This window comes from Pelodiscus sinensis, chromosome 1 (genome assembly GCF_049634645.1).
Source record: "Pelodiscus sinensis isolate JC-2024 chromosome 1, ASM4963464v1, whole genome shotgun sequence".
NCBI lineage: Eukaryota > Metazoa > Chordata > Testudines > Trionychidae > Pelodiscus > Pelodiscus sinensis.
The window spans coordinates 121014287-121038532 of record NC_134711.1 but is presented as its reverse complement, the minus strand read 5'-3'; the positions used below and the strand labels follow the sequence as shown (position 1 = coordinate 121038532).

The 24246-nt window shown below is 40.0% G+C and overlaps 1 protein-coding gene across 9 annotated transcripts in view; it reads left to right on the top strand.

Moving 5' to 3' along the window:
* Positions 1-24246, top strand: part of SCUBE1 (signal peptide, CUB domain and EGF like domain containing 1) — a 293808-nt gene that overhangs the window by 173765 nt on the left and 95797 nt on the right. For all 9 annotated transcript variants that reach the window (XM_006127719.4, XM_006127718.4, XM_075899443.1 and 6 more), the window contains one exon: positions 6227-6343. In XM_006127719.4, coding sequence (XP_006127781.2) covers positions 6227-6343 — 117 coding nt within the window. The remainder of the gene's footprint in view (positions 1-6226; positions 6344-24246) is intronic.

Sequence of the window (24246 nt, the reverse complement as noted above, 5' to 3'; positions counted from 1 at the left end):
GAGTTATGTGGCCCCACCTTTATTGTGTGTATGATGGAGCTCACTCCTCTTTAAAATCTGCATCTATTTTTCTCCCCATACCTCTAATTTTTTTTCAAATGCATTTATTTTGTCTGGGGTGGGTTAAAAGGCTCATCAGTGATCCCATTGTTACCTTTCTACTCTATTCCTTTTTCTCCTATTTGCACTGGACTTTGTTTACTTTTTATCTGTTTAAAATAAATGCAATCATTTAGCTGTTGGATTGAGGTGGGAGACCTAGAAGCAGGAGAATGCAGTAACTGGGTTACATAGCAGAAATATTAAACCCAAGCCATCCGTTTACATTATTATTTTTTGTAATTTCATAACAACATTTTGTATTGGCTTGAGTTCATCTCTCTCTTGCAATTATGAGAAGTAATATTTCCATGTTGCATAGGGGAAACTGAGGCACAGAATTTTTCCATATAAATTCTACTTCAGGTGATTTTCCCAAGTTCATATAGCAAGTTAGTGGCAAAGTTGAGAAAGAAATTAGGTCTCTATTTCCACGGCCTGGTCTTTTGGAAGATCAGTGCTTTCTTCTGTAAATATGAGTTTTATCTTGACAGTGAATAGACAATTGAATAGGATGCCCTGCGGACTTAAAGTGTGCTGTTTAAGCTGAACATATTACCTACCAACATGTTTGATAGAGCTTTTCCCTACTCATGAGAAGGCAGTAATAGAAAATAAAATTAAACTTGGAAGTTTTGGTCTCTGTAGAGTACATGTGTACCTTCTTGTGCAATTTAGCTTTATATGGGTTCACAGTTCTCAGGTTTTTTGCTGAGTTTCAGTTCAAATGGATCCAAACTGCCAAAGTAAATAACCAAAAATTCTGAGTTTTGCCTGATTGTCAACAAAAACCATAAAATCAGTTCCAGTTACCTTGATTCCAGAGATGAGATCAAGCCACAAAAATTGGATCCAGGTTTTGAACACACACAATTTTGAGACATTCAGATCTTGAATAAAATATGGAGTTACTTTCAAAAACTGAATTTGAATATAGAGTTGAGTTACATGCAAAGGTCCAAGAGGCTGAACTTCAAGGTTTTAATTTAAGCCTTTATTTAAAACTAAATTCTCTGGAAGATTCCCAAACCATGGTGAATATGCTTAGAGGCTCAGGCTTTTAACAAAACCCAAAGCCCAAGTGAGCCTGATCTGTTGTCAGTTTTACTTTTAAAAGTTTCACAACAGCTCCCTTGCCACATCCTGGAGATTGTCCTTTAGAATCAAGAGCTTCAAGCTCTGGACATAAGGGACCTCTTTTTCAATCCTAAAAGAGTAGGCATCTTTCAGGCGTTTGAAAGGGCACTCATTAAACTGAAATAATTGATCTGATACACATAGGATTCCTCAAATAACATCTCAGGGATTGTTGATGGGCTAATAAGGAGCTTTCAGTATCAGGAATCAGATTTTCTGGACAACATCTTGATATGCAGGACCCGGGTGAATTCCTTAATATAACTGGAGGTAAAGCTCTTACTCCACTAACAACGTTTTAATAGGGGCTAGACATATAATATCTGTAATGATTTGTATTTTTATAGTGCCTTCTGTCTAAGGATCACCAATATCTGAGATTCTGTCCTCAAGCAGTAGGCGATTATCTTGAAAAAGGAACACACAATTTGATCTATAGAACTTTATATACATAAACACTCTTATACTACCCTTTCCTTGAACACTAGGGCTAAGTCTACACTGTCAGCTTCTTGCGCAAGAACTGTTTTGCGAAAGAGTTCTTGCACAAAAAGTCTTCCACAAGAGTGCATCTACACTGGCATGTGCTTTTGCGCAAGAGATGTGCTTTTATGCAAGAGCGTCCATGGCAGTATGGATGCTTTCTTGCGCAAGAAAGCTCTGATGGCCATTTTAGCCATAGCGGTTTCTTGCGCAAGAAATTCATGTTGCCTGTCTACAGTGCCCTCTTGTGCAAGAGCTCTTGCGCAAGGGGGCTTATTCCTCATGGGGAGAGGAATAACGCTTCCTGAAGAAGCCCTGTTTTCTGATGCTAGACTGTAAATTTACTTGCGCAAGGACGCGCATGCAGTGTAGACACCCAGCAAGTTTTTGCACAAAAACAGCTGTTCTTGCGCAAGAAGCCGCCAGTGTAGACATAGCCTAATTCTCTCTGGGTATGTCTACACTACCCCCCTAGTACGAACTAGTGGAGTAATGTAGGCATACCGCACTTGCAAATGAAGCCCGGGATTTGAATTTCCCGGGCTTCATTTGCATAAGCGGGGAGCCGCCATTTTTAAAACCCCGCTGGTTCGAACCCCGTGCAGCGCGGCTACACGGGGCTCGAACTAGGTAGTTCGGACTAGGCTTCCACGAGGTGTAGCAGTAGTTCAGAGTAGGAAGCCTAGTCCGAACTACCTAGTTCGAGCCCCGTGTAGCCGTGCTGCACGGGGTTCGAACCAGCGGGGTTTTAAAAATGGCGGCTCCCCGCTTATGCAAATGAAGCCCGGGAAATTCAAATCCCGGGCTTCATTTGCAAGTGCGGTATGCCTACATTACCCTCCTAGTTCGAACTGGGAGGGTAGTGTAGACATACCCTCTGAGTTTAACTTGTAGAACTCAATAGAAGACTTATATAGGAGTGCAACTGTAGCTTTAAATTCACTGAGAAATCTTACACATTCACCAAATAAGTGCTACCATCACCCTCTTCTCCAGGTGTTGACTACCCAACTGCTGTTTGATTTTGATGTATACATTCTCACTAAAATGGGTGTTTAGCTCTCAGCTGCAGAGTAGAATAGAAGACACATCAGCATAACATGATTAAAGGAAGGTTAAATCTACACCACAACCTTGATTGACACTCTGAGATTGACCCACTGGTCAATTTAGCGATTTAGTGAAGACCTGTTCACTCGCTGATCAATCTTGTTACTCTACCTCCCATAGAAGAGTAAGGGAAGTCGATAGGAGAATTTCTCTCATCAATCCCCCCACAATTTACTCCCCATGGTAACTCAACTTAAGATATGTTGAATCCAGCTATGTTATTCACATAGTTGGATTTGCATAGCTTAAGCTGATTATTTGCTGCAATGGAGATGTAGCCTAAGTTTGAAAATGTAACAAACATTGAGAGTAATGTGCTGTGCACAGACACAAAAGGCTGATATAATCAGTGCCATCCAAAATACAAAACTCCAAAAGGATTAAAGGTGTAAAATTCTGATCCAGATTTTGAAACCCCACCCTACTGTCTCACACCTCTGCATCTCCCCCTTCACAAACCTACCCTCCCCACACCCCTTAAGAAATGTAGTGCCTTGGAATCAAGGGGTTTGGTTCTGCTTCTTATTTGGATCCAGATCTGAGGTTGGATTTCAAACACATCTTCAACTGTGAAGGTGTTTTAATCTGGTATGAACTGAACTCCTTTCTAATAAGAACAGGTATGTGGCTGTTGCTGTGTGGTTTAAATGTTATATGCACTCCTACACATTTCTATTCTGTATAGCATTCAATGCACCACTCCGCCACCCTGCTTTTCACTTTCTCCTACCTTCATTTTTTAAGGAGTCTCATCATTACAACTCCCATTACCCTGGTTACTGTAGGTATTGTCAGGCTTGCTGTTCTTACCCTGAATCTTCATCCTATTTGAGCTTGCCATTTATTAAAGGCACAGTCAGCACTGCTTTAAGAGATGTTGAAGGGCATTGTTATTTTTTGCTTCCTTTTACTAAATCTCTGTGAGTATAAGAAAAGCGTGCATGATCCCTTTTATTTATACATTGAAATAACTCTTGTTCAATGACTGCCCCTTTACCCTATAGATCCAGTCATCCATGCCAGAGGAGAAAAAAGTTTGTTGTGTCTATTCATTTTCACTGGATGTCATCCAGAAAGCAGAAATATTGCTGCTTAGGTAATGTTCATCTGTTGCTGATGAACTGCAGTCAAGGGCTCTTCATATGCCCTAGTTAATCTGTTAACATAAGATTTACAACTCAGTGCAATGTCATGCCAAACGTATGTCATTAACACCTTTTCATGCTTTTTAACCTTAACTATTTGCCCTGACAAATCATTCTACTTTTTAAACTTCTGGGACTCCCAAGAAATGGACTTAGGTGAATTTTTTTAATTATCTGATTTTTTCCTCACATCCTGAAATTAAAGTTACTTGATATTTCAGCCCTCTGAAATAGATATAAAACTACCAGCATGTAAACCTATAAAACAAATCCCCCGGTCAAACAGGAAAATGATCATTGCAACTTGCACTGCTTAAACAAGGCAAGTCCTGAGTATGCAAATCCTTACTCGTGCGAGTTCTTTTGAACTACTGACTACTTGTGAGTGAAAATTGTACTTGTAGATAAAGGCTTTCAGAATCTGCCTCGTATGTTGGATGTTTTCTCTTAAAGATATATTGGTCTGTTCATCAAATATGCTCTTGCTAGCAATTACAGATGTACACACACACACACACATTAATATATATGTATAAATAGTAATTTTATAAATTGTCACATAATTACATATATTCATAATATACATAAATGTCAGTAGCACATACCAAAGCTGATATATAGGATTGTGTCACTGAAAAGGAGTTAAATGAATTTTTTCTGATCTGAAGCAGTGATGGCCTTCCAGAAAGCCAGTGAAGTTTCTTCCCAAGGGAAGCAGCTGCTGGTTCTATCCAAAGATCAGCTTTGAACGCTTGTCAATTTAAAGATAAAGTGCTTTGTATTTTGTGTCAATTATTTTGAGCAACATAATATACTAAGGCGATTTAGCATGAGCATGTCCAGTTTTCTGTTCTCAGAGCCTGTCTACAATGTACAGTTGTAACACAAACTCCAAATAGGTGGCAATAGAAATCCACTAGTAAATCCAAGTAAACTTTGACAAAGCCACTCTGGGGAAAGCCAACATGAAGAGAAAGCATATGAACAATGACATCCTTATTATTTTAAGTTTTATCTGAACTGGAAAAACTGAAAAAGAAATTGGATAAAAGACTGAAATATTTCCCTTGAGGTCTCAAAGTAATTGCAGACAGAGTAGCTAGCTACATACGGTTGTTTCTTACTTCTGTCTTCCATCCATACTATTACAAATGTACCATTCAGACCAACAAATGAAATTGGTCTCCTAATATGCACTGTAGTCTGTGATTCAAATGAAAGACAGTCATATCTCTTGTCTTTTATCTATTTTAATAACTGTTTTAATCGATATCAATAATGATAATATATATTGTAATAGCTATTTTAATAAATTTAATAATGTGTAATATGTGTGAATATACACACATAAAGGTACCATTCCACGCACAACTCCATTACCAAAAAATAAAAAATGCCTACTCACACACACACACATACAAAGTATATATGTATATGTGTATGTATGTGTGTGTATATATATATATTGGAGTGATACCTAATAGCCATTGCCAGTAGTTGTAAAAGCTAAAAAGTATTGTAGCTTTCTTTTCCCTGTGTTTGTCCAGCCACCATTCTACATACTACAAGCACTGGGAAATTTCAATGACACAGCTTGGAATGGGTTCAGTGACCTCAATTATGCCCTCCCACCCACTCCAAACTCCTTTCAATTTGCAAAAAGCTTTAAGTGGACAAAACCCAGATGCCTCTTGCTTGTAGTTCAGTAAGAACAGATTGGGCATGTAGATTCTTGTCAAAGTGATGTATGTAGTTCATTTTCCATTAACTCTTTCTTAACTAAGTATTTTAAATTCTCAATTCCAAGTCCAGCACTATGCTTTGCTTTCTATTGCTTTTTAAAGTTCATTAGACCATGAGACCGCTTTTTAATGAACCTTGAAAAGCCATGGCTAGAGACCATCTGATATGAAACAGACTCAGTCCCTGGTTCTTTTAAAAGGCAATTGCTTTCTTTTGTTTCTAAAGCTGACCTTTTCATGTTTAAATAATTCATCCTATTGTCTAAGATGTGGCAAAAGGACTGACCAAAGATAATCAATATATGCTTAATTTTTGGATAGAAATAATTGCTTGTGGAAATGCTATCCAATTAAGCAAGTACATGGGCCATGGTCTATCTTAAGAGCTTTACCTGAGTTAACTTGCTTCAACTTAGATTGCCTTTATAACTTCTTAATATTGCCCAGAACAGTTGATGGCCCCCAGAATGTTTTGTTACACTCTCTCTTGCTCTCTCTTTCATTCTGCAGAAACATGTGCTGTCAATAATGGAGGCTGTGACCGTACTTGCAAGGATACAGCGACAGGAGTACGTTGCAGTTGCCCAGTTGGATTTACCCTGCAGCCTGATGGGAAAACATGCAAAGGTCAGCTTCTGTTTGCTTTGCAATGCATCATTTGCCTTCAGCGATATCAGTACTAGATGTAAATATATAGATATAACAGATACGTAATAAATGCATAGAATTAAGGCTATTACTGGTTTAGTGATTGCATTTGAATGTATTTATTTTTTCCTTCCTCAGGAGTAATTTTACATAATTCATTCTAATGATTTGTATATTTATTTGAGGTTTTTCATTTTAAGAAATTAGACACAGAAACTAAGATTTCAGAACTGAACAGTGATTTTGGGGTGACAACTTGAGAAATCCCGAAAAAGCTTGACCCCTTTAATGTGTCCACCCATTGAGACTCCCAGAATTACAAATCATTTAGAAAATCTTGGTCAGATTATTTACCCACCTAAATGAGCAATTTGTGATCACTTCCAAAGAAGAAATAGGGGTGAAATTATTTTGAATCAATAATCAAGGCCAAATGATAGTTTGAGTATTGCACCACACTAAGAAGCAAATTAACAGACAGACTCACTGCCCACTTCCTCACAAAATTAATTAGCCAATTACAATACAAAATTACATCATATCAATATATTTGTGCAGGACCAAATACTACATGCCTTACTCATCTTTCACTGCTCCAGTGGGAGTTTTATTTCATAGAATCATAGTAAGGTCTTCAGATTTGGTCACGAATGAATCTAATTAAAACACAGGAGGAGGGAGAGTAATATCTGAAATTTCTATCAACATTTGTTCTTAGTAAGGAGACAGGGATTTACAGCTTTAATCCCTGATACTGCAAACATGAATGTGCTTAATCCTACTCAATGGGACTACTCACATGAGTAGAGTTGAGTATGTTTTTTTCAAGATCAGGGTTTACCTAAACCATTTTTCCACTTCAATATGTATTTCTTTTGAACTCAACCGCTAGACACTTGGTGATGGATAAATAGTAGGACACTGCCTATAATGGTGTCACAAAGAGTATTTTGTTGTCACTCAATGATTTAGCTTAAATTGACCTACCTCACCGAGTAGCTGTTTAGATTATTTTTTTTCTAAAAAGCAACCAGGAATGTCAGAAAATCTCCAATCCAGACCTTGATGTTACTTAAAATAGTAAAACCCACAAAAATAAACATAAAACTTGTGGTTTCCCTTTGCTCCAACCTGAAAACTCCCACTGCTTGGGCATGAACTTGTTAATATTTACAGAAATAACAGTCCATTTGCATGTTTATTCAAAAATAAAACATTAAACTGCCATTGCACACAATGTTAATAGTTAAGAGTGAGCACACATCAAAAATTACTCATTTCAGTTCAAACCACATAAAAATAAATGTTCATTTTTGCAGGCAGCTTAGCTCAGGCCATAGAGGTGCAGTAGCAGTAACTCCAAGTGCTGAAAAAGGAGACATTTTTATACTGTTACATACACCTACACTTGATCATAATGTTTATTACTTGAAACTCTACAGCATGTAAAATTAAATGAATTCTAAATTTAGCTGTTTTTCCATTTGAGGTCATTGAGTCAAATGAAATAATATTTATATAATAATCAACTCTATAATTTGCATGATAAACAAAATGAAATATTCATCTGATTCTCAGGCCCAAGGTGAGGGATCTGAACTGTTTCACAGCATTTTTTATGGGGAGGACATGTAAGAAAGAGAATCTGTGTTACTTATGGTTTTTCAGATTTATTTTATTTTATTTTTTTAAATAACTATATACTGGGAATTCATTTTTACATTTAAAAAGATCCATCGAGTCATTTTTTTAACCATTCTGGGAACCTTAGAAAAACGCTCTTTGTTGTTTTTTTTAAATAAGTAAAGTAATTGTTTTACTTTTGATTAACCAGGTAGAATGTTTGTCTAATGTTGTAGACTGCAGACATTTGGGGCTTGATCCTGCATCAGTGAAGTTAATGGCAGCTTTGTGATTATCTTAAGTGGACACAGGATCAGCTCCTTTAAAAAGAGCCAATTGAGTTGCTTTTGTAGTTAACCACAGGCAACCCTATATACAAGTAAATCAGAACTGCATTCTAGGATTTATAGCTTCAGCATGGGAAAGAGAATATTTTCTCTGTCCCAACTGCCTGCTTTAGAGGTACTGACACTGCTGCCTTTCAGTAGTCTCTTCTTAATAGAAAAAAACCTTAAAAAAGTGAACTCAAATTTTCAGTTGTTGACATTCTGCAGTAATAGGATGTTTTGGGGGTTTCCCTGGCATTTTCAGGGTGTTGAGTATCCTTTCTATGGACGTTTACAGTGGCTAAGTCACACGAATGATGCATTCTCAAAGGAAGAAAGTCTTTCAAATACATACTCACAAGTTTTCTCCTTTCCTTTTTTCTTTTCACTCTTTTTGTTTCACTCTTCTTGAATTCCAACATGCATGCCCTGAGTCTTCAGTAAGTACAGACATATGTAAATACCCTTTTAAAGAATCTTCAGGGACCACACAACTGTCACATCTCTAGTGGGACAGCATCTCCATGTACAACAAACATCATAGTGTCCCCAAATGGGGTTTTTCATAGAAAGGTTATTTTGAGAGGGTGATATTTCCAAATATTGAAAGAACAAAAACGCAATATTTGTTGAGAGAGAATAGTAGTGGTGTTAAGTAGCAAACTAGTCATCTTACAAGGTCTCTCATTTCCCCATTGTTTCAACTGGAGATAAGCAAGCAACTATATGGTCCCATTCCAACATTCTCCTATTCCTGGTGTTAACTGTGAGTAGACTTGGTTGGGAATTCATCAACAAAACTTTTTTTGGCATCTAAACTACAATGTCACATGGAAAAGTACCAGTTTCAACTGTCCAGAATGGAATTGTTGATTCCAATGAAAGCAAGAGGCCCGTCCTAGAACAGCTAATAGAGTAGTAGATGGGATACTTGCCTAAGTCTCCCACAAACTAACCACCCAGCTGTAGACTCAGTCTCCTCTCTGGCCCAATGAATGTTTACCGTTTTATACAAAATGGAACAGCTCCAACGGGAGGGAAGTAAGAGAGCTTGACTTAAAGCTGAGTAGCTTGGAGCTCTTCCTGATTCAGAGCAGGGAATTGAAAATGAGTTCTCCTTTGTCCCACATGAGTGGCCTAAGTACCAGGCCACTGGCTAATCTAGACTCTAGTTGTTTCTCCCAGGAGTTTGTTTTTGTTTTGCTGTGAGACTTTATGAAAGGTATTGTTTTTATACCAATGAAAAATAGAAACAAATTTTGATACTCCAGAATTTTTCATTTAAAAAAACAGGTTTTCCAGCCAGCTTTAAATGTGAATTAGCCTTCAAGATCCTTAATGTTTGGAAAATGTATGAGAGAGTATGTGTATGAGAGTCTGGGTTTGGCGCATGAAGAAACTAAGTCCCAAGAATGAGCATTTTCATGTGCTATTTCCAGCCAGAAGCTGCAGTGCCAGAAATCGCACAAGATATCATGTTCTCTGAGATTTTCAGCCTGCTTTTGCATCTTTATCTTATGGTATTTATACAGTCTGATTATAGTTGCTGAGATAAGTTTGTTTGGAGACGTTTGTGTAGGCTTCAGAGAAGCATCTGAATTTTTGGTATTCCCCCCCGCCCCCCAAATTGAACCCCTTTGAAGTTGACTCATCACTAGGTAGGAAGTAGCCAAATGTGGGTCATCTGTAGTCTGTCTTTTAACAGATTTCTTGTTAAAGCAGAAGTTCATTGACATTTTAGAATACTTGTATCTTATTAAAAATCTGTGCAATTCTTCTTATTTATTATTGCTAATTCCTAAGGTCAGACTGAGTAATCTAAGGTCCCTTCCCACCTTAAAAATGATGAAATCTATAAATGTTTTGTATATGTCTCTGTGTGTGTTTGTATGCATGCACATGATATTAAAAAAGTTCGGCAAGCAAATTACTATAAACTTCACTAACTATTCTACACTCTATTTGCAAATGTAAAATATCTCTTAATATTTCACAATTCTCTCCTAAAAACAGAAATGGGCCCAAATCTTAGAAGTCAGATCTGGATTGGGGTTTGAATTCTGAACCCTGTTCCTGCCCCTCCACAAAATGTTAGGAAGTAGATTCAAATGCAGCTATAACTAAAAGTAAAATACAAGGAATGGGCTGGACTGATGTTTCTGAGGGCACTACACATCCACAGCTCCCACTGAGATCAGTCAGAATTGTGAGTCTTGCGTACCACTACAAATCACATCCTTTCTGTTCTGTGCAGTGCAGTGCAGCATGCAATCTGATTTTTATCACATTTCTAAAACAAAATAGGAGAGAAACTACCTAGCTTTTTCTGCTATAGGGAACCTTTTTCATTGCAAACAAGAATGTATTCTGAGCAGGTTTCCCAGTCTAATAGATTGTTCCTTTTTAACATGTTTTCCATGGCTTAATAGGGATGTGGATAGATTTCTGCATCAGTGCTCCACCTTCTCTTATGTGGGTTTTGTTTTGTTTTGGGTTTCTGAACATGCTTTTTAAATGGTGGGTGTTAATAAAATATTACTTAATTTTTTATTTTTAAGCTGGTAAACCCCATATTGATTGATCGATTGGTTTTTATTCTGCAATAAGATCAGTGAAGAACAAGAAAAGAGATCTGGAACTGAAAGGTCTGATTTATGGGAGGAAACATAAAAAAAAAGATTGTGGGGCCTAAATGTGTATAGCTAAGCAGCAGCTCAGAGGGGGCTGTGGACCTTCAGTACCATTTGGCTGGATGTGCAAGCTAAGAAAGGGGACAAATTATTTCACATGATTCGGTAGAATGAATCCAAAAGTAAAGGATGAAATAAAGAAAAGGAAAATTTAGACCAAATATTAGAAATAACTTTTAAGTGGGAGATATATCATGATGTGGGATAATCTCACAAGAGAAATGGTGAAAGCCCTAGTACATGGGATATACACAATATGCACTATTCGACTGAAGAAGAACCCTAATATATGGGATATACAAAATAAGACTGAACATGGCAGCTGACAGCATCCCTGGGTCACTGGGCAAGGTGAGGGGTGTGGCACTGCGCTCCTCTAAGGGGCCGGGCTTTGGGCAGAAGGGGTAGGGCCAGGGCAGGCAGCTCTCTGCATTGCCCAGAGCATGGAGCCACCTGCCTCAGCCCTCAGAGCTGCACAGAGTGCACAGTCCAGGGCTCCGGCCCAGATTTAAAGGGCTGGGGGCCACTGCTGCGATAGCAGCAGTATCAGCCAGGAACCCCAGACCCCTTTGAATCACTGGCTCCAGGGCAACTGTCTCCTTTGCCACCACCCCCTTGCCTCCAGTCAGTGGGACTGAGACTGAAGAAGGACCAGGGACAACATTCCACAATGGCCTGTGAGAAAAGATCAGCACTGGGCCCTGGGGGATGGAGGGGATCGCATGAATCATCTTTCCCATCCCAGACTTGTATCGTTATGCAATCATATGTCCTTACAAATAGTCCTTGTGCAGTGCCATTGTGGAATAAAAAATAATGGTGATGTCTGTGGTGCATAGAGAGTGAGTCCTAGGACATGCTGAGAGTAGTCAGGACCCAGATTTCATCCCTCTGAAAAATATGAATCCCACCCTACGTGTATTCTCATCTTGGAGTCTCGTACAGAAGCCCCTTCTCACGTATCTCTTTGCCTTTTGCTGTTCACCTCTCAGTACGACTTTTAATAAGACAAAGACATGTATCCTTCTCAGCTTAGTGCAGAGTCCCTGTCAGGTCAAGAAATATCAGTGCCCCTTAGTATCCCCACTCGTGCCATTTCACCATGTTAGCAGCTTCCCCTGGGCTTTGGTGATGCACAGTCCCCCTTCTACTTTGATTGGGTGACCCAGGGTCCAGCTTGGTGCAGATTCTACCTTAAATGCAGGGTGCTGGCTATCTTCTCATTGGCCAGTATGTTGTAAACATCCCAGACCACATCCTCTAATGTGCAGCATGGTAACTCACCAAACTCAAAAGCAGAGGCTGCTGAAAGGATGGTCCGGGAATCAAATAACAGTGGCCTGCTTGTCTTGAACCCCAATACCTCCCACTTGTTTTTAGCTTGGCTTGTTGGCCCTGCCATGTGGTTGATATTGTCAGCCAGTTGGTCCATGGCTCTACAATTTGTTGGCTTCTGAGGGCCTTTCTCCCACCCGCCACCCCACTGGATGCCCATTCCACAGATCTGCCCCAAGTGACATATAGAAAGAGATTAATCAGTTTAGTATCTTAGGGTATGTCTACACTACCCCGCTAGTTCGAACTAGCGGGGTAATGTATGCATACCGAACTTGCTAATGAAGCCCAGGATTTGAATTTCCCGGGCTTCATTAGCATAAAGCCGGCGCCGCCATTTTTAAAAGCCGGCTAGTGCGAACCCCGTGCCGCGCGGCTACACGCGGCACGGGCTAGATAGTTCGAACTACGTAGCCATTCCGAACTATCTGTACTCCTTGTGGAACGTAGTTCGAATGGCTACGTAGTTCGAACTATCTAGCCCGTGCCGCGTGTAGCCGCGCGGCACGGGGTTCGCACTAGCCGGCTTTTAAAAATGGCGGCGCCGGCTTTATGCTAATGAAGCCCGGGAAATTCAAATCCCGGGCTTCATTAGCAAGTTCGGTATGCATACATTACCCCGCTAGTTCGAACTAGCGGGGTAGTGTAGACATACCCTTAATCACGTTAGGTATAACATGCATAGCTGACAAAAAAGGAAACATGGTTGACAGAAACTGTTGGGAAGCAGAGAGAGGAAAGTCAAAACAGGTTGGTTGGTGTTGAAAATGTAGGGCTCAGTTGTCTTTGGGCAAGTGGAGGGAGAAAAGGTGGGAGGGAGGGTTTCTACCAACTCATACACTGAAGAAGGACCAGGAACAATTGTTATTGCTGAACTTGCTGGATTATAGAGACTGTCCCCTTGTGTGCCCCTGGGGACATAATTGGGAACAAGAGGAAGGGCCAAAGACCCATCTGGCTGGTTGGAGATGAGGAAGGATGAAGCAGTCTATACGGTCCTATAAGATGGGCAACTTGTGTGCTCGAGCTGTGCACCCTGAAGTTCCCTCTGTGTTAGTGCAAGTCCTCACTGACCAATGCCTTAAATACACACTATGGCCCAGAGACTGTTACAGTGTGGGACTAAAATGACAGGGAAAAATGTTTTTTAAAGTAGCTTAATAGAAATAAATTGTAAAAGGGTTTGGAGCAGAGGCCATGTCTCATCTATGTTCTGTAAAGTGCCAGGTAACAGTGCATCATTCTATAGATGGGTTGTAGTAGTAATTACATTTATTAGATTGTATTAATCATTTCCCTGCTAATTTGAATTTGTAGACATACAGATCATCAGAGTGCAGATTCTCAGCTGGTAAAAATTGACATTGACAGTTTACATCAGCTGATGATTTGTCACCAAATATGGGCTGAGAGGCTAAATGCTGCACTATTAATTCCTATTTACAAATAGATCTTCTCAAGAGACAGATAATTTCATGGATGCTTATTGGAGAGACGTAAAACACCTCCACAAGACTCACAACCAAAGATGAGGCAATTTATTTATTATGCTGTACTAAAGATGAGCCCTTCTTAACCTTCTGGTATATTATTTAACTAGATGGGATGTTATGCAGGGGTTATGTGACTGGATGCTGTTTAGGCAAACATTTCTTGATCCTGCTGTCTCATTGCCATGGTTACCTAGCACTGTAATGTGCTCTTGACTTCCTTGAAACATTTTGCATTCAGATGCAGCAGAGAAATGCGGCACTCATGTGTCTAAATACTTGAATGTGCTGCAGAGGGAGCATTAGCAGGAGGTGTGTTTTTTTGCCCACTAACTCTACTTTGTAACCTGCTGGCACACTGGCAAAATTTAAAGTAAACTGAGGGAATATACAGACCGATTAAAAGATTTCAATCCATAGTGTCAGGTCATGATCCAAACTCTATTGAAGTAAATGAGAGTCTGCATTGACTTTGTTGGGCCATGGATAAGGCCCAAAAAGAGGGTTGGGTTTCACGGAACCTTCTTGTCGTAGCAGAATGCACTTGAAATCATTTTGGTTGTGAATATTTGCAAATGAATTAAATGTTCAGGGTTAAATTGTTTCTGTGAAGGCAGCATTTCTTTTGTTACAAGTACTTCTGAAATCAAATTAAGCAAAATCCGTCAAATCTTGCTTAAAATTGAAGTGAAAATACTTTCTGAAAATAAATAAATCTAAAATATTAACTGACACCAAGTTGATACTAGGGTATGGTCCAAATCTTGAAACCAAACCTCTGTTTCATTCAGACTTTACTAGAACTAAGTGAATAATTCACAGTGACTCGGGCCACTTTGGCTTCCTAGTATGGCCACAAAATATCCTGAGCAGCTGTGATTTCCTCAAGTTTATTAATTAGCTAACATTATTAAATATATTTTCTCTATATTGGATCAAACTGGTTAAAGATAGTATATTGACATCCTGCAGATCTGGATTAAATCATTTGAAACTTTGAGACGGTCTATCCTTTCTTGGAAAGGCCCATCAAAAATAATTGTAAGGTTGACCTTGAATAGTGTGTAATTGTTAATTTGGCACTTCATATATTTGCTTACTTGAGTCCTGATACTGCTTATAAGAATTAGCTAGGTTTGGCTGCCATTGATTAGATTAGCGCTTCTCAAACTGTAGGTCAGCACCAAAATTGGGTCAAGACCAAGGACCCTCTAAGCTGAGCAGCAGTATGGCCCCACAGCCCTTAAAGGGCTCAGGGCTGCTGTGCACAGAGCTGCCTGGCTAAGGGAGTGAAACTTCCCCTGCAGGGAACTGCTGATGTAGCTGAGGGAGAAGTGTCCTTTCCCCAGCCAGGCAGCCCTGTGTACGGCAGCCCTGAACTCACAGGCTGGGCTCATTAAGCAGCTGCGGGGCCATGCTGCCACACAGGGAACTTTGGTCAACACCCAATTTCAATGATGGTGCCATGGCTGGCTTATAGCTGCTGGGGCCCACGGCTGAAGCCTCTTCCCCTACCACCAAAACCAACGTCCTGAGCCATGGGATTTAAGGTACAGGCAGGCCCCCTTCCTGGCTTTTGACCTCTCTGCCCAGAGCAAAGGGGCTTGGGCAGGCTCAGGCTTCAGTCTCCTCCTCCTTGGAGTCATGTAGTAATTTTTGTTGTCAGAAGCGGGTCACAGTGCAATGAAGTTTGGAGGGTGTTCTGGACCTTGCATCTTCCTAGGGACAGCCCTCCCCCCAGCTAGGAGTGGCATGAAGAGGAGTCATATGGCCCGTGCGCCCCTTGTGTCTGTCCCCAGCAGTCGCCTCTGCCAACAGAAGAACCTGCCCAGGCTGAATTAAGGTTCTTGTTCCCTAATAACCCAACTTAAATTAAATTAGTTTTCCAAGATCTTGCATGCCAGTGTAATTTCACAGAGAGTAAAATGCACCCCTGTCCACAGATCCTGCTTAAACATATATACCCCTAAAATCTGCATCCTGGTGTCCCAAATGGGACGTAAGTGGCACATAGGGCCAGATTTTTGAAGCTATTTAGGCAGCTAAATGGCTTTGAAACACACTTACCATGTCACCAGATTTTAAAACATGAGTTGAAATGATCTCCTCATTGGGGACCCCATCTTAAAATCTTTACTCCAGCAAAACTTCTGCTGACAGGATTTGGCTCTTTCTTTCTTGGGTTCAGAGAGTTATTTCTGTGCATCTTCTCTATCTGTTAATGATCTCAGCAACACCCAAAAGCGCACAAGGAATGCTGTTCCCTGCTCTGTGTTATGTGGCAATAGTATTGTATGGCACATTCTGAGGTCTGAATTCAGGTATTGGCAGGTACAAAAAGAACCGTTTTTCTGTTGACCTTTAAATAGAAGTAGCAAGTTGGATCAGACTGTCAGACATTTAAGATGTCAATTTCTACAAAGAATGTAGCTTTCTTTGTCCGGCAGACTCACCGTATGTAGTGAACGGAAAGGGTTTCTGCCATCAGTGCTCTCAAAGGGCACTCTTCAAAGGGAACTCATGTAAAAGTAAATGGCTTGAAAGAGTAAATAACAAATGAAATAAAGAAACAACTGGTGATCACCTCTTCCACTTAAGTTGCAGTGCCATGGTGCTATTAAATGTCAATCACAGACTTACAAGCAGTGGTAGGTCCAAGATATTTAAAAGGGGACCTGAGGCGTGGTGACAGGGCATAGATGAGAGGTGAAGCCCTAATGGCTTTGCTAGTACTGCATTTGGAAGAAAAGGCCTTGTAGAATATTTAGACCTCACATTAATTGAAAAGCCTTGTGAATAGCTGCCTGAACATTAGAACCAAGCACAGAGATGATATGTTTAGCAGCAAATGCTAGGAAGAGCTGACACAGCTGCAAATGTCGGACTTTCTTTCTTTCTGTTTCTTTTGGCTTCTCTTTATAATTATATTTCCTGAGAGGGTCAGTTACCTGCTTGGCAGATCTTTTAATAATGAAATACTTAATGCAGCTATTAAAAATCTTATTGTTTTATTCCTACTGATAATACTGAACCATCCCCTTCTACTGCCACATTATTTCAGGGAGAATAGAATAATGAATATCCTATTAAGTGCTTCAAAATCATGAAAAAATCCGCTTACCTATTGCCCTGCAATAAATAACTTGATTTTCAGAGCAAAATGGGAGGAAACTGAGCCTTTGCCTTAATTTGATCTAATGTATAATGGTGAATACTGTGGTCAGTTTTATATTTAGAACCATTACATAGCCCCTCAATGATTATCTGCATAATGTGCTACTTGTTTCAGGCACTCTGAGGGCTTGTCTTCACTAAGTGGTGGATCGATGCTGCAGCAATCAATCCACCGGTGTTTGATTTTATCATGTCTGCTTAGACATGATAAATTTATCTCTGAGCACTCTCCAGTCAACTCTGGTACTATACAAGATGAGAAGAGTAGCCAGAGTTGAAGGGAGAGCAGCCCCTACCAACTTTACCACACTGAAGACAGTAAGTACATCAACTTCAGCTACACTATTTGCATAGCTAAAGTTGCATAGGTTAGATCAAGGGGGGAGGGGAGTGGCGGTTTTAGTGTTGACAAGGCCTGAAAACTGGCCTGAGTCCATAGAATAATTTCAGAAGGCAGGTTCTCAGCACCAGGAATTGACAGAAGACCAGTGTCTGTATCACAAACCTGTCATCTATAGTGGTAACCACTTTCACACTCTTCTTGGTAGCCTTGATCTAGAAGTCAAGCCTGATTAGGCATGGAGAGCGAACTATCCTCTGATCAAAGTGCAGGGCCATCAGAGGAGGGATGGGGCAGAACGGGGTTCTTGTTTTCATTATATCCGGTGTATGGATAAATAAGACATTCACTCTCCAGCACGAGCAGCCAGTCAAATTTCACATTGATTTTCAAATTCGTTTATCAAGAGATAAAATGAGGAAGAAAGCAGGGGATGACTCTGAAGAATTTTCTGTTCTGTTTTGTCTTATTCTCTGCCTATCACTATATCATCCAAACACATTGGTCTGGAATAAAGTGGAAAACCAAGAGAAGTTAATGCAATATAAAAGAGGAGTTTGTAAAAGGGATAATGACAGATAGAGATAGAAGAACAAAATATCACACAGCAGGAAAAGTATTAAGCATTAAATAAAATAAGAAACTGAGATTTAAACATAAGATGACCAGCAAAGAAGCACTCAAAACCTAAGAGAATGGGAACAGGATGATACAAGAGGGGAAAGAGGTTGCTAATATAGGTAGAGCAAGTGGTATGTGTCTTGTGTCGTAGCTATGAAAGCATATAAGAACCTATCACTTTCCTGTTACTCTTCTCTGTTGACATATAGCTGGATTCGGGAAGTAGAATCTTCAACTATAAAAGTTGGGACATTGTCTTTTAGCAGCCCAAAATAAGCCACTCTTTGGTAAATACTTGGGGGTTGGTGTTTTCCTTACTGCCCTCACTTCCCCATTAAACTAAACCAATATTTTCATACCGTAATTGTCCTAATTCAGCCAGGTCAACATAAAGTCTTCATAAATTATTACAAGAGCAACTCCAACTCCATCACACTACCTACACACGGCTGTGTGCAAAATGCAATCCACCCTATGTGTTTGTCTAAAGATAATGAGAAAGATCAAATTTAAACAGCACTTAAGTTTACTTCATTTACTTCCACTGTATTTTTACATTTTAAAGATACAAAATCAATGAATAAAAAAGTACATGGAATATACATGCACACTAGCAAAAAAAAACCACTGTAAAATTAACAAGAGACAACTGACTTCTATACTATTATATTCAAGAATTCAAACCATAAACAGTTTGGACCTGTTCACATTTTACAAGGAGCTGTATTAAAGAGTCTGGTTTCATCTTGTAGCAGCTATTTTGTGGCTGAACCAAAACCCAGATTTGAACAATTTTCTATTTTGGGGGAGTGGAGAGGCTTGAAATCCACATATAAACTTTGTGGCTCAAAACCATCTTTCATTTTAATGGCAAAACACCATCTTAAATTCAGTTTTACTCTCATGAACTGTGTGTAATAGAACAGAGGATGGAAAGAGGAATGGATTTGCTTTATAAACTCATGTTCGAAGAGCACTAATTCATTCTTCAAGAGGATCCAGAATGCAGAAGCATAAATAAACCAGTTTGAATAAAGACTGATTTGAAAAGGGACAGTAATGAAAAGGTGCCTACTTGAATGACTAGCCCAGAATTTATAGAAGGAGAAAAATAGGGCCTACTTATACAGTATCCTATAAACCATGAGGACTGGTAACCGATATATTTCATAATGGCTGGACTGTCACATTATAGCAAAATGCTTTCCTTAGAAATCTGTTATGCAATGGAAGATGATTCCTGCCCATTTTCAGTGCTGTTAAGTAACTAAAGGAGTTGGAGAGCAGCATGCCATTTGAGGAATCAGGTGACAGCTTTATAGTAAAAAAGCAGATGAGGTGGTCATTGAGGTATGTTTTTAGATTGTGTAGGAAGGATGAGGGAAGATGGCAAACTCTTTGGATAGATTCGATAGCTGCAACCAAGGATCCACCCCTAACATAGTACAAAGGAGAATAACAGAGTTCTTGGTAAGCAGACAAGACAAAGCAGCAGCAGCAAAAGGATAAAATAAGACTCTCTAAGCTAAGGTCAGGTCTATATTAGACCCAGAAGGCTGGCATAAATATGTAAATAACATAGCTAGAGTTGACATACCTTAGGCCTAGCTTGGCGCCATCTCCAACAATCTTAGTGACTTCCCTTACTCCTCATGAGCATTCGATTTAATGGGTTCTTGCTAGACTCACTAAATTGAACACCAGAAGAACAATCTCTAGTGCAGCAAGTGGAAACATGGCCTAAGACATGAGTAAGGAACCTAAGGCCCAGGGGCCCCAGGATCTCGCCCCCAAGGCTCAGGGCTCCCCTCCCCCAGCATTGGGGATCATGCACTGGTGCTCCAGTCCCCCACAACCCCGCTATGGGGCTGGAGCACACAAAATCTACTAGCCTAGCTCCCCCAGGTGATGGTGTGCGAGAGGAATGTGGGGAGTGTCTTTCTCCTTCTCAGCTGGGGGCCACGTCAGTGAGGGATTTGGCGAGTTTTATTGGCTTTTCACTTGTTTATGGCCCCTGACTGATTTTTCTATAGATCAGCGTCCCTGACCCAAAAAAGGTTCCATACCCTGGCCTAACACAATAGAAATAGATTGGGTGTAGCCATGAAGGACTTTGAGAATAAGGAGAACAACTCTAAATTGGAAACAAAAGCCTTTTAGGGTGAGAATGAATGAGTGTAGATGATTGAGTGTAGCTATGAGGTTCTGGAAATACAAGTTAGATGATTTCTTTCAAGGCATAAAAGAAAGCGATGTAATGTTCTCGTTGCTACATGATCAATCCTTATATGAGGGACTCTTCAGTGCATGGAGATATTGACAAATGTGGGGTTTGAGTGTAGATATGAGGTTCTGGAAATACAAGTTAGATGATTTCTTTCAAGGCATAAAAGAAAGCGATGTAATGTTCACGTTGCTACATGATCAATCCTTATATGAGGGACTCTTCAGTGCATGGGGATATTGACAAATGTGGGGTTTGAGTGTAGATATGAGGTTCTGGAAATACAAGTTAGATGATTTCTTTCAAGGCATAAAAGAAAGCGATGTAATGTTCACGTTGCTACATGATCAATCCTTATATGAGGGACTCTTCAGTGCATGGAGATATTGACAAATGTGGGGTTTGAGTGTAGTAATGTGAGATGCAAAGGAACATTTGCTTTCAAAGAGCACTCCAAGTCTATGGACCTGAAAGGAAGGTCAGAGCTGAAAGAGGCTGTTGATAAGCTAGAGATACAACTGAAGTTATTTTAGTTGCCAAGTATTTGTCTTGGTACAGAGCCAGACTACATGTATGAGACAAAGGGAAAGGCGGGGTAAGGATGTGAACAAGAGGAAAAATTGAATGACTCAGGCATAAAAGTTTTCAGTTTTCCAAGTGGGAAGTGGCATCTGGAAAAGAGTACAAAGCTGAGACTAGAGCAAAATTGGGGGGAAGGCGATGGTTGAGGCCAACATTTTCAAAAGTAGATCTAGAAAATTAGTTCACTTACCTAGGAGCTAAATATGGATTAGAAACTTAACTTCAGGCTTCTGTATTTGATAGTGCCATGCATAATAGCCAGTAGAGACAAAAGCCATTGGGACTGTAACTGAGTCAGGAGAGAACTAGTCACATGCGAAGAACAACCAGGGAGAATGGTTGGATCAGTAGTGCAAATGCTGCATGGAGGTTTTGAATGTCATGTGAGGGATCTCTGATCACCTGAGAGTCACTAGCCACCTTGAAGGTGCCTGTGTCAGTGCTTTGGTGAGGTTGAAAGACCAACAAGAATGAATCAAGGATGCTGTGTCTGGGGGGGGAATAATAGTATTTTTTCCAGTATTTTGAGGAGAAAGGGAAAGTGAGTGTGGGGTAGCAGTTGCTGTTGGGGATCAAAGGCAGGTTTCTTGGGAAGTGGTCGGTATAGTCCAGTAGAGACAGGCTGACAAAAGAGATGTGGTGTGGTGAGATGGTAAAGATGCAAGGTTTGTTTGATTTTCTTTGAAGAGCAGATGATAATAGTGAGGTCAGCTATGGTGAGGCAAACATGATGGAAATGTGGGGATTGGAGGAGAGTCAATGGTGGTAAATGGAATGCTATAGACTGCAATGATGCCATCACACACAGATGCATTTTTGGCATAGACAAATATGGCAAACTCTCTGCAGTGGCTGGGAAAGAAAGTGGTTGAATGGAAAAGACAGAAAAGGAACTGACTGAAAGAATGAACAGTGATTACCGAATAATCAATATCTGGTTTTGCAGATAGGAGGGACGCATGACAGATGACTCAATATCATTTACAAGATTTCGGTGCACCATCCATTTGTCTTTTGCTCTGAGAGCTCGAGTTCATCTATTATCAAGAGATTTCTAGAGGGACAGAGAAACTGAGAATGTTTCTAAATGGCAAGTTGGGTGTAAGATGTGGGGAGAATGGAGTTAAACGGTGGTATTGGTGGTAGAAATTAGAAGAGAGGGTGGGATAAAAAGGAGTCCACAGACATCAGAGGACAAATGTTCAAGTTTTAATATTAACAAAAGGAGAAATATGGTTAAGGTATTGGGTGAGTGAGGTGGAGATTAAATTTATAAGGAATAATCCCTGGATCTGAGCAGAAACCTAAGTGGCTAAATTGCAGGGTGATATACTAAGTATCAGATCAAGAGATTTGGGAAGTAATAGGCTGGGGAGAATTCTGCTGACATGGTGTTGCATTGGAGTAACCAAGAGCAGAATTTGGCCCAGACTCTGTAAAAGGGAGATGAAATTGTGGCTCATACTGTTTTCAGCTGCTGGTGAGGTGGATGTATGTCATAAGTGGGAAGCTCAACAAGCTGAGGTGACGTGATAAACTGGCTTCAGAAAACAATGGATAATGTTGGTTAGCTGCAAAAAAAAGCAAAGAGCAGAACTTGAGCAGAGTGGATAGAAAGTGTAAGGGTGGGCAGAGTTGAGAAATAGTCTGTTGATAGTCCGTTAGAGGTTTTGTCAAAGTCAACGCTATATGGGATCATAAATTCACTGGGGACCCCAAAACCTTATAACTGACCCTGTCAACTGATCCATTGTTCTTCACTTTGATTCTGATGGTCAGAAATTTATTTTGTAATTGAAGATGTTCCATCCATCTGTCTGGTATAGAGTAATCTATAATTGACAAATGTAAAGTGCTAATTACCTGCTGTGAGGGAGTGAGAGGAGGGCCTGGCAGTGCAGGGGCTAAACAAAGCTTTTTTGTCCAGCTAGCCCCAACCCCGCTTTACTTGCTGCCGATGCCAGACCTGAAGGGAGGATAAGAGAAAGGAGCCTGCCTCAGTTAGGGGCTGACCAGCTAGGAAACAGCAGCTGGTTCTGCTGTCTGCAGGACCTGAGCCAGAACCCGTCTACTTAGCCAGCCGCCAGAGCATGTAAGCCTCCAACCCTGCCCCTGGGGCAAAGGAGGGGGAACCTACAAGGAACCCCCATGCCCCAAACTTAAGGAATATAGCAAGATAAAAAGCCAGAATTGCCCGGCCTGAGGCAAAAGCAGCAGAAAGCTGCACCTCTTCTCCACCTGCCAAATCGGTGTCCTAACCACTAGGTCAACCTGCAACCAGCTACACCTTCCAATGGAACATTCAGATCCAATGTCATCTAACTTATAGACTTTTATTTCCTTTCAACTCTTCAGTCATATCAGTGTTTGTATTATAAAACAGTGGGTAGTCCTGTGGCTCCTTAGAAGATAACAAATATTTATATACAGTATCATGAGCTTTTATGGGTAAAACCCACTTCTTCAGATGAGATGATCATGAGAAGTGGGTTTTGCTCACAAAAGTTCATGATACTACACATATATATATATATATAGATATATATAGATATATAGTTAGTCTTTAAGGTGCCTCAGGATTACTCGTTTTTAAAGTTACAGACTAACATGGCTACCCCTTTGAGACTTTTAAACATGTTTGTATTATGGTTTTCGTTGTTATGAATTGGCGATATCCCTTTTCCAATGAAGCTTGAGCTTGTTATGTTTTTGCCTTTGTCTCAATTGAAAATACTAGATCTTTTAAATTACTTCTTGAGGGTCATATTTTGCCTTTTGGTTGTTAAAAAGACTTCACATTCCTCCAATAATATAAAACTCCCTGAGGGTCAACAACCATAATATATTATGTAAAGATATGCCATGAGTTCTGCCGTTTGGGGGTTGGTAAAAGCAGCAAGCTATTCATAGTCAATGATATTCAAGACTGAAAAGTACTTTTTTATTCTTCTATTTTATTCCCATAAAAACTGCTCCTTTTTACATGTGGCTGGATCCTGCTCCCACTGAAAGTAGGTAGCTTCAGTAAATGGGACCTTGAAGGTTAAACTGTAGGAGCTTTGAAATGTCTTATTATGAAAATTGTTCCTTGATCCATTTATTGATTAATTATGATTCTTGATCATCTCTGACTGATTTGAATTCACGTAAAGCTGTTTTCTGCTTAGTATTGTTCCTTTTCACTGAGTAGCCAGAAAACATGGGGTCAAACTGCAGCCCCAATTTTTGGTATTATCATAGTAAAGGGGATGTTGCAGCCAGCATGATTTCAGTGGGATTGCTGGGGGGCAGATCAGTTCAGATTTTAATCCTAGAACCACAGACTGGTACAATGTCAATTTTATTTTTCAGAAAAGCTTCAGTTTTAAACTTATATAAAAAAAAATTCATAGCAACCTTTCCGGACAGAGCTTTGTAACTACATTTGTTTGCAGTAAATTTATACCCTTCTTCAGCAAATAGCAATTCAAGAAAGGG